The 12,162-nt window shown below is 36.2% G+C and overlaps 1 protein-coding gene across 19 annotated transcripts in view; it reads left to right on the forward strand.

Annotated features, from left to right (window-relative positions):
- Positions 1-12,162, forward strand: part of NRXN1 (neurexin 1) — a 1,424,087-nt gene that overhangs the window by 648,572 nt on the left and 763,353 nt on the right. For all 19 annotated transcript variants that reach the window (XM_072635587.1, XM_072635590.1, XM_072635593.1 and 16 more), the window contains one exon: positions 9,627-9,749. In XM_072635587.1, the coding sequence (XP_072491688.1) occupies positions 9,627-9,749 (123 nt within the window). The remainder of the gene's footprint in view (positions 1-9,626; positions 9,750-12,162) is intronic.

Consider the following 12,162-nt stretch of genomic DNA (forward strand, 5'->3'; position numbering starts at 1 on the left):
GGTGACTTGTTCCTTTACAGTTGGTTAAATTTCCTTGTCAATAAGGACTTTCCATCGCTAAACCCCAGGTTAGGATTGACACCTTGCTTGGCCAGCTGGAGAGGTTAAAAGACTCAAGAATCACATCTCTTTTCCCCTCAGGGGCTGTTCCATTAAGTCTAAACAGCATGGGGAAGGTGACCCAGCTGTGTTTATTACATGGATAAATGGGGAATTTTGCCGCCAGCCCTGTCTGACCTGCCTGCCACCATTTCTGGTTGCTGAATTCATAAGAGAAATTTAAGATGTATGCAAACACAAGCACTGAGCTCCGGTAATGTTTGAAAGGCATAAAAGACAACATTGCAAATGCTATTTATATGTCAGTCTAATTCTAGATTTAATTTGCAATTAAATCTCTTTAGCTTATTTGGAAAATGTAAATAAAGTAATCTTACTCGGCACAGAGCCATACGTTAAGAGAGAGAGAAAGGAGAAAATAGAAGATGAATTCTAAAACCCAAGTCACAACTATGATTTCTCTATTTACTTGTTCCATTTATTTTGGTATTTTAAAGAGTGGGGGATTTTGCCAAAAGCCAGGAAGAAAGGATAAAGAAATATTGCAGAGGGAGGGAGGAAGAATTAAAACTAAAGAGATAATCCATCCTACCAGCAGTTATTCTCCTGTCACTGACAGGCAGGAAGTGCTCCCGCCAGAAGAGATGACTCAGGCATCAAAGAGTGGTACCTCTTGCTCTAGTTTTCCCTTGACGTCACATGTCTCATCACAGTCACAATGGCAGCACTTGTAACTAGCTTCTTCCTGCATCTCACTTCCCAGTCAAGAGCTCTTTCGTCCTTGAAATCACCCCACTAGATGCAATTCTCCATTATTTGAAAAAATTGCTGTACTTATTTGCCTCCTCCCAAAACTGTCTATAATTTCCCTTCCTACTCTTTCTCCTATGTATAGACACATGGACATGTGCATGGACATGCTTGTACACATGCACACCCAAAGAAAAAATCCAACATTTGCTATCAAGATTTAAGGCAAGTTTCTAGTCAAATATAATCATATTCAAACATCCAGTTCAATTCAACGAAAGTTAATCACCTTATCCAAAGTCTCATAGAGTATTAGTGGCAAAACTGCCATGGGAATCTCCTTACTCTGCACTACTTCTTCCATTTCATGCACTTTTTCCAGGACTCTGCCTATTCGGTATGAAAGCTTCTGAGAAAAGTCATGAAAGAAGGGAAATAAATGCAATGGAACCAGGATCGAGATAGCTCAGTGGGATAAGCAAAGTCTACAAAGACACTCCTAGTTCTAAAGGATTCAGATTCTATAATTACTGGAGTTTTCAGTAAGGTACTACCATCAATTTTTGAGAACTGGGCAAGATGACTCAACTTTCAAGCCCTTAGTTTCCTCATCTGTGAAATTAACTAGGCTAATATTATGTTGACCTTGGTGATCTCTAGCATTCTCTTTAGCACCAAAAGTCTATGCTATAGACACTTTGCTAAATTACCCAGTGTTCTGGCCACTTGCAGTGAACCACATCTTTTAAAAACTGATCAATTTAACAAAATCAAAAAAAAGGTTTTTTTAATTCAATGCATATGATCCAGTGCCTCTGACTCAAGTCAGATAAGACATAAAGTACTTTGCACACCTCAAAGTTCTCTACAAATGTCAATTAATGTTTTTGTTATTTTGAGTTCATGTTGCCAAGGCCTTGTAATGAAGCAAAGATGTGTGTTTCACAATGCAGCTCAGTTCCACAAACATTTTTTAAAAACCTGAGGAAGATACTGAGATCAGTTGGATGCCCTGAATGACCTCTCAATATAAAAGAAGATGTACAAAATATTCAACACAAATGCTTATAATACAAAATAAAAGAAAACTGCACAAGTGAAAAAAATGGCCAAATTGTTTGGCTCTTAGTTTAGCCATGGTTGTCAAAAAGTACAAAGAAAAAACATTTAATTGGGAGTCAAAGAACCTTATTTGAATAAGAATTTGTTTTGCCATTCTCTTTCTTGAGCAAATCACCTCCTGTCCTCTCTCAGAGTCTCAATTTCCTGTAAAATTTACCAAATGAGGGACAGTTAGGTGGCACAGTGGACAGAATACTACACAAATATATATATTTGTATAGTATAACACAAAGCATAAGGTTACTTTGAGTTTCCAGAGAAATAAATGCACACTAGACCCTTGACTAATAATACCTTTTCCTTTCTACTCCAGATCTTAAAAGTTCATATTAGTCATTTTCATTATTTCTGTAAATAGTCTCAGTGGCCACAAGTTGGGCTTAATCCCAGAATTGTTTTCTCATCTTGTTCTGACAAAACAGATCTGACAAAATACCTGAGCCTTGAAAATTCTTGCCTGGCTTCTACATTTGAATTATTGAATGATAAATGTCATAAAATCTGACAGTTTGTCAGCCATCTCATCTTAATTGACTTTGAGCTGTAGAATCATTTTATTTCTGCAGCTGAAAACTGGAGAGGGGTTAAAAGCCTTCTCTAAGGCAGATTCTGGATTCCTATTTTTCAGTTTTCTGTTGCCAGGTGATAAGAAAAATTTATAGTCAACACGTATTGCCAAGCTCCTGGGTGAAATCTGACCTATCAGACAATTAGCTTGATACATAGAGGCAAACATAAAAATGTACTTTGAAAATCCAACAATTGTGGGAGGACATCTATGGCCTAGAACTAAAAACAGGTAAATTAAATTGAAAGTAGATTCTTTTATCCCAAAAGAAGATCATTTGAATTTCCGGAATACAGAAACATGATACATGATAATGTCATTTCTCTACATGTGCTTCCTACATTAAAGAGATAAAGTGTTTAATAGAAATGGCAGGAAGGAAAATAGAATTTAATAATAGGACAAGCTCTACATGAAAGGAAAGAGTTGAGGTAGGGGAGACTTTCTGCTGCCTTGTTTTCTCATCAGTCCCCTCCCTCTGGTAAGAAAAGTTTGTTCCACAAAATCTTCTGTTTGTAGTGGTCTAGTTTAATTAATAGTCTAATTCAGCTGGAAAAAAAGGATGTGGTAATGAACTAAAAGTTTTTCACACCCTTTAGAAGAAGGAAAGAGTGTTGAATTTAAATGGTCGCAGTGCCAGTTTCAGATCCTGGCTCTGCTATATTTGCTGCATGTATGACCTAGATCAAGTCATTTCAGCTATCTGGGTTTCAGTTTATTCACCTATGAAATTATTAGGTTGGACTAGATGACCCATAAGATCCCTTCTATCCATAAAGGTGTGGTTCTGTGATTCAAAAGAAAGGGCACAATTCCAAAAAGGTAAAAAACAGAAGCGGGGAGAAAGAACCTTTACCTTGTCTTATTTCGTAAGGCATACCAGAAGTCCACCTACTTAAAGAGCAGGGCTAGAGTAGTAGGCCTGGACTGAGGAAGACTCATTTCCCCCACATTCAAATCTGACATCAGACACTAGCTAAGTGACTCTGGCAAGTCATTTAACCCTATTTGCCTCAGTTTCCTTATCTGTAAAATGAGGGAAGAAGGAAATGACAAACCACTCCAGTATCTTTGCCAAGAGAACCCTGGACAGGGTCACAGAGAATCAGACACAATTCAAAAACAAAACATCATCGTCATCATACTCATGAATGCCTACTCTTTTGAATAGCATGTCACGAAATTTTTAAATCACTTTCTGCATGGCTGGAGTCATTATCCAAAGGAAAAATGTGTCCTATTTAATATAACTGATTCAACTTAAGGTTAATTAATACTAATATTATTAGCTTCAATTTCCCTATCAAAAGCCTTTAAGCAAGATAGTCATTTCCCCATTTTCCAAACTAGATCTTCTGCTATTCTGGTTGATGTCTATTCTTATGTTATATTAGTAATGTTCAATCATGTTCTTGTAGCTTGTCGGTTTCCCTTTTCCTACATCTCCACCTATTATTTGGCTTGCCCACATCAGGTCCTCATTTTTTTTGGCATTAATGAGTGAATAGATGTGAAAGGCTTTTGACCTTCAAACTGTTAAAGTAACCTGGGGCCAAATTTTGTAAGGATAAATATAATAGTCTCCCTGAGAGTGGAGAATCCCCATCCTAATATTTAGTTGACAGTACAAATTTATCAGATCACTTTTTCAGGTTGCCTGTCTATCCTAATCCTTTGCCTCTTCTTAGAACTCAACATCTACTTTTTATACCAGCCAGATTGATTTAAATCAAGTTAAAAAAAAGGAAAGTAGAAGATTTACCAGTATAGTGAGTTTCAAGGCTTTTTTGAACACATATACAAGGATTTTCAAAATCATTATATAGGCAATACAGATTTAATTTTCTAAATTGTCAAACCTGCCACATCTAGTCTTTTAGGTCTGAGAACATCTGTCCTTTTAGCCTTTTCCCTCCAAAATTCATAGCTTATTTTCTTTTCCCCTCCTTTGATAATCCTAGAATTTTTTTTGTTTCTATTCAATTATAGATCTTAACTGAGTGCTGCTAATACACTATGTTCTTTGGGTACAGAACATGCTAGCCAAGTGATTTCTGTCCAGGAAGAGCTTAAGATAGTCCACAGCATAAAAAGATTAAACACAAATAGTGTCTTACTCAGTTCATGTCATTCCCCACCCCTCAATAGTTATCCATGACCGACAATTCATTCAAACCTCTAATTCTGAGAACATTCCGAACACCAATCTACAGATCCACTCCACTCAACATCACACTGGAGGAGATGAGAGCATGTCATAGTAGATACCACACTGGATTTACAGTTAGGAAGACCTCCATTCAAATCCTCTTCACCATTTATTAGATGTGTAAACATAGACAAATCACTGAACCTCCTTAGCCTAAATGTCTTTGTCCATATGAGGGGGATGATAATGCCAGCAATAAATGCCTTCAGGTATTATAGCTTTTTCTCCATTATGCCATGCTGGGAAAACCTGGGTTCAAGTCTTGCCTCTAATACATACTGGCTGTGTAATCCTGGTTAAGTCACTTAAACTCAGAGTGCTCCAGACAAGTGTTAATTGAAGCACACTGGTATCTATGTGGGCAGAGGATATTGTCTCACTGGCAGTTCCCTTTATCAGAGAAATCAAACATCTAGACCAAATAACGACAAGAGCCACAACCCTGTGCTGTATTCTGTTTGTGCAGTTCATGTGAAATATATTGGGTTTTTTAGTCTTTATTATTAAAACTGTCCTTCAACTACACTACCTACAGCTAAACTATACCCTCCTATACATACTGTTCCTAACTCATGTCCCCTTGTCATTTTTCCACACTACAATTACTAATAGATAAATAAAAACACAAATACCTAGCATAACTTCAATGGAATGTCATTTTAATGTCCTTGGCGTAGCTAGTTAGCACAATGGATAGAGTACCAGGTCTGAAGTCAGGGAGACTTGAGATCAAATGCAGCCAGAGACACCTACCATCTGGATGACCCTAGGCAAGTTCTATAACTTTGTCTCAGTTTTATCATCTGTAAGATGAAGATAATAGTAGCATCTAACTCCCAGGGTTTTTATGAGGATTAAATACAATAATACTTGTAAAGCACTTAGCACAGTGCTTGGCACATAGGAAGCACTATATTATTCTCCTAAGTATCTCTGCCATAGGCTAGTTATTATTATAGGTAAAAGAAATCTTAGAAGTCATCTAATACAGCAGTTTTAAAATATATGGACTTGGAATCCTTGGGGCTCCCCAGATACCAAAGTTGGAGAAATGCTGATCTAGTCCAACTCTATAGTCCTACAAGTGAGGAAAATAAGGGTCAGAGAATTGCCATGGCTTTCCATGAGTCATTTAAACTAGATAGTAGTAGAACTGGGACTAAAGGATGGGTCTATGAGTCTAAGAAAATTAGTTAACCTCATTTCTCAGTTTTCTCACCTAAAAAATGAGGAAATTGTATACAGTCATCTCTGAGGCCACTTGCAGCTCTAAATGTATGAGCATACCAGGATCACCTCTATATTTCAGAGAGAGAATAACTGATATTATGTATAGTTTCCCATGAATATTGTAGAATATGTAAAATAATAAATGAGAATATGTTGAGATATCTCAAAAAGATCCAGTAGAGATAGAAAGATATTGATGAAGAATATTTAAGGTGAAACTAAAATTTGAAATCTTAGATGACAAGTATCAAGTAATGGAGTCAATCGATCAATGTGTTCATCCTTCGTTGCTGAAGAAGATCATGCCATCAGAGGAATAATGATATGACTTGCACTTGACTTTGTTTTGAGGGATGGCTTTGCAGGTCACCAGCCTCACTTCTCCTCCAGAGTCATCTGAATCCAGTCACCAGATATTCATCAGGATGACTGGAGATGATCCAGGATGAGGCAATTGGGGTTAAGTGACTTGCCCAAGGTCACACAGCTAGTGAATGTCAAATGTCTGAGGTGAGATTTGAACTAAGGTCCTCCTGACTCCTGCACTGGTGCTTTATCCACTGCACCACCTAACTACCCCTTCAATTAATCAATAGGCATTTATTAAGTGCCTTCTATGTGCCAAGGGCAGTGCTAAGCACCGTAGATGTGAAAGGAGGAAAAAGATTTTTTTCACTTACTGGAGTCAGCATTTTAGAGCTAAAAGGAACCTTGGAGATGATTTAGTATAGCATCCCATCATTTTACAGAGCTAAAAAATAAAGTTGAAGTGACTTGTCAACAGTACCATAGCTAGTTAATAGCAGATCTGGTTCTAGAAAACTTAAATGTTAACTGGTCCATGTTGGCCTTAGATCCAATCTTCTAAGTGGAAAGGGAACTTAGAGATCATTTAGTCCAATACAATTTCTTGATTCTATCCATTGGCATTTTCATATTACTATGGTAGGTTACATTTCTGAACTAGGCATAAGCCATTTTAAATTTGTTTTCTCTTCAAATCAATCTCTTCAGTTATTTAATAAGAGAGGAAAAGAATCTAAGTCAACTCAGTTTTTTTTAAAAACAAAATGAGTATTTGTAATTAATTTTGTGCTAGTTATTACAGAAAAGGTTGCTAGTATCACAGATAGGACTTTATGACTTTATTTAAAGATCAATAAGGTTATGATAACATAGTTTTAATGTTCTTGCCTTAATACATTTGTTATTTAATAGATAAATGAAAAATAGTGAGAGGTGAAGAAAATGACTTCAGAAGAAGATATTTCTGAACATTTTCTCCACTGTAAAAATCTGGTGTTTTTATTTGATATGTCAAAGTGGAAAATGCCCCCTGTTGTTAGAGGTAAGCTAGAAAGTTGAAAGGACAGGTTTCTTTTGATCTAAGAACTAATATTCAGGACTTGGTCTGAAAACATTTTCATTTCTCCATTGATTACTGGCTTCCTCTAGTTGAGCAGTAGTCGATGTCTCAAATTCTGTTCTCTGAAAGTGTTTTTATTGAACCATCACTAAATGTATTTATGCTATTGCATTTTTTTAATCAGAGGAGATAGATCTTATGTAGGCTAGCTATCTAGTTTGATGTACTGTGAGTGTAAAGGAGGGAATTCTAATCCTGAATGTTTAAACTCTACCACTCATGAAGCCAAAGTTTCATTAGAAGGTCACTGAAAACAGAAGTATTGAGAAGAAAGATGGAACTATTTGCTATAGTAAGAATACATATATATACATATATATAATATATATGTGCATGTTTGTGTAAGTATACATATGCATATAATATAAATATGTATATATATATATATATATAAATATCAAAATCAAGTGTAATAGAGCCATCTAATCTAGGAACAGGAAACCTGTGTAACTTGAAACAATAATTATTAATGACTGACTATTTCACCATAGACTTTTCTTCTAGTTCCAAATCCTCTCTTCCTTCCACTCTACATTTCCTTTCCCTTTCTTCCTTTTTTCTGGCAGGTGCCTTGTGCTTCTATTAGGTCCTACTGATGGTACAACTCATAAGATCATAGATTTAGAGCTGCTATGTACTTGAGAGGTCATCTACTTCAACTTTTCATTTTGCCGAAGAGAAAACTGAGGCAGACTTAGCTATGAATGGAACCCTGGTTCTCTGACTGCATTATCCAGCCTTCTTTCTACTGTACTGCATGCATAGCAGGTCAACTAAATAGCATTCAGAGACAGCTTATGCTATTCTTAATCTTGTTAATTAAGAAAATATATTTACCTATTGTAATCTAATGAGTGTATCTCTTGCACCACTTTTATGAGCCATGAAGTTTGAGAAATTTATAAAAATCCTTTCGGAGTTGATTGGAAAAGGTCTTGAAATCAAAACAACCATCAAAATGTCTTATTTTAGGCTGCAAAGTTTGGTCATCTTCTAGTAGATACCCAATATAATTGCAACCTTGCATCTTAAGTTGGAAGAATATAACTAAATATTGAATGTTTCTTTAATACCATTTCAACATTTTACACATCTCAATTATTAACTTATAGAGACAGAGTGGAATAGTGTGGTAGACTTGGAGTCAAAAGTCCTTAGTCCGGAGCCTACCCCTTAAACTTATTAGCTACATGACCCTGAATAAGACACAAGTTCTGTATGCCTCATACAACCCTCTAAGACACATAATCTCCTCAATGTTGACATTTCAAATTCTTCACTATTTGGTTATTATTTCTAACACTTACAGATCATTTTCTCCATTCCAAGCGTATTGCCAAAACTGCCATTTACTTTTTCCCTAGATTTACAGTATAAGAAGCTTTCTAACCCAATCATATTTCTTTATCTTCTTTCCAGTAACCAGGGAAACTTGTCTTTCTGCAATTCTTAAAGATCATTTTATCAGGCCTCCAATTCTTCTTTTACAAATGCAAGGGTTTGTTTTGTTTTGTTTTTTTCTTCTTCTTCACTGGATACAAAATTCTTCCTCAATCTCATTGCACAAAGAGAATACATGGGTTTAGAAGAAATAGAGAATCTTAATTTCAAGATGGCTTTTCATTTAGTTTGGAGACAAAACACTCAGTATGGTGAGAGACAAAAATAAACTTCAATCGAGGAACATTAGAGGAGGAACATTAGAGGAGAAAGTCTCAATGTGTCCATTATATAACATAGTAACCCAGGTAATAAGAGACAATTCTCAATAAATAATTTTAAATTGTCTAGTGGATAGGGTATAATCTGAACAATCCAATTTCAGTCCCATAATGAAAATTATAGGCTAAGTTTTGAAAGTAAAGTATGAACTACTAATATTTTTCATGAAATATTCTGTAACCGAACATTGAAAATATTTATGTGTAAATATGGAAGACTTCAGAATCAGATTAAATAACATATTGATTTGTGCCTATTTATGACAACTTGGTTTCTTACCTTTTCTTAGTTCAATACTTAATGCTAAGGGTACTTCTTAAATGATTGTGCCTATATGTTGAAATGTAAGTTAACTCATCATTTTTCTTGCTTGCTATGGTTCTAAACGTGCTTTAACATTGGTCCAGCGAGTCTCTCTCTCTCTCTCTCTTTCTCTGTCTCTCTGTCTATCTCTCTCTCTCTCCACCTCTCTCTTTCTGTGAGGTTCATTTGTTGACTGATTTAGAGTTTCCATAATGACTGTTTGGCATATCCTACAGGCAAAGGTCCCGAGACCCTTTTTGCTGGCTATAACCTCAATGATAATGAGTGGCACACAGTACGTGTGGTTCGGCGAGGAAAAAGTTTAAAGTTAATGGTGGATGACCAGCAAGCCATGACAGGTAAGTTGTATCACTCTGCCCCTGCCAACCTCCTGAGGCATCCTTGCCCTGTGCTTTGTGACCATGATCTGTGGCTGACAAATGCCTGAAATACAAAAGAGAAATCAAGACTGGAAGAAACTACCCATGATTCATTTCACTTAACCTTCTATAAATGGAATCACTTTATTAGAGCGCATCTTTGGCCCTGAATTGTCACAGTTTTATATGTGTGTCACAGATATTTTACCTCAACAAATTAAGAAAAATCATATTTATAGATTAAGCAGATACTGATTAATTTTTGCAGACCAATCTCGATTTTGGAAGTATTTTATAATTTTCAGTGGTAGTTATATGTGTGTTTGAGGAGTTGGGTGGGAGAATTAGCTTTTCTTTGTATAATTTATTTATTCTATTATTACATATTCTTAACTTATTCTTTTAAATGAATTAAAAGTATACCAAAGAGCCATAGACACTTTGACACTATTTACCCACAGAGGTGTGTATAGTACATAACTATATAAAAAGATTTGGTTTTGGCCAGTACTATTATAAAGAGTTTTGGAAAATGGAAAGATCTAAAATCAGAGCCTGTGGTTCAAATCCTGTCTTTGCTACCAGCTATATCTGTGTGGCTTTGGGCAAGTCACTTAACATCTGAGGGCTTTGGTTCATTCATCTGTGAAATGAAAAGGTTGAACTGAATTGCTTTGAATCTTCCTTACAACTTTAAATCAACTACCTAAGGTCAATGTGATAGGTTATTTGTACAGGTTGGCAAATAAGCATCTTTCAAGTCCTTGGAATCTCAAACCCTTTCAAGCTACTAGGAACAAGGAGAAAGAATGTGATTTCATCCCTGCTACTGGAAAAACAACTCAAAACACCTGACCTACTGGTGAAGGAGAGCACAATATTTGTTACTCTGTACAGTGCTATAAATGAATCTGGTGCCCTAAAGGAGTGAACTGACCTCATTTATTGCCAGCAATGGGCTAAGGACTAATAAATAATACCCATGGATATGTGAAAATTGTTTTGGATAGGATTCGGTCAAGTCAGTAAAACAATATTACTGTGCTAATCAATGGAAGTTATTAATGAAGGGCAATTTATTTGGATTCTATTTATTTGATTCATAGCAATGTCACATACCTGATCCATTTTTTTCTTCATAGCAACTGTGAGTTTGGTAAAAAAAAAAAAATGGGGGCATTTAGGTGGCCCAATGGATAGAGTATTGGGCCTGAAGTCAGGAAGACTTGTCTTTCTGGGTTCAGATCCGACCTCAGATACCTAACTAACTCTGTGACACTGTGTATGTCACTTAATCCTATTTACCTCAGTTTTCTCATATGTAAAATGATCTGGAGAAGGAAATAGCAAACCATTTCAATGTCTTTGCCAAGAAAACCCCAAGGATCATGAATAGTTAGACACGACTAAAACAACAAGACAAAAACCAAAAGTTTTTATTCCAATTTTAGATAATCTGAGACTCAAATGGATGGAATTTTTTCCTGAGTTTACCTGGCAAGTAAATGGCAGAAGGAAGTCTAAAATCTGGGTTTTGTAATCCCTATTCTAATAGCACCCATCTTCTCAGTTACTGAATACCAAAAGCCAGGATAGTGGAGGACCTTGAAAGATGGGTAGGTTTTAGGAAAGAAGAAAAGATAAGGGTATGTATTCTAGGTGACAGAAATGAGCATGTATGAAGGCATAGGATGGAAATACTTAAACCACATCTAGAAGAAGTGAACACAATGCTGGTGATGAACACACAAGCTTGAGAACAGAACTTAATTCCACAGTGCAAGTGTGTAAGGATTTTCAGCAATGTAAGATATACTTAGTCCATGAGTGCCTACGTTCCCTTTTTGGAAGATGGAAAAAGTCCCTATGACCTTTTCTGGAAGAGATTTACAGTGTCAAACATTAACAAGATAATGAAATGGCAGGCCCTAAGTGAAGAAGTCAGGAACTGACCTGTTTGCTTTTCTATTCCCAATTTTCGTTTGAGAGGACTTCTGCAGGTTTCTTCTTTAGATCTTCAGAAACCATGCTCTCCATTTCCTCAGTTTGGAAACTCCCATTCTGGGACTGAACTGTCTCAAAAGAAGGAAAGAAAAAGAGAGAGAGAGAAGAGAGAAAAGAAGAAGGAGGAGGAGGAAGAGAAGGAGAAGAAGGAGAAAGGAATTAAAGAAAGGAGGGAAAGAGGGAGAAAAAAGCATTCATTAAGTACTACTATGTGCCAAGCATTCTGCTAAGCATAGGGATACAAATAGAAAAATGACACAGCACTGCCTCTCAAGGTTCTCATACTCTAGTTGAGAAAGATAAAAATAAAAGAAAGTTTGGCTTCAGAGAAGAAAGTAAGGCCTAGAAATGCTAAAGGTTGAACAACAGGATGGATAACAAGGCTCAG

This window comes from Notamacropus eugenii, chromosome 1 (assembly GCF_028372415.1).
Source record: "Notamacropus eugenii isolate mMacEug1 chromosome 1, mMacEug1.pri_v2, whole genome shotgun sequence".
Lineage (NCBI taxonomy): Eukaryota > Metazoa > Chordata > Mammalia > Diprotodontia > Macropodidae > Notamacropus > Notamacropus eugenii.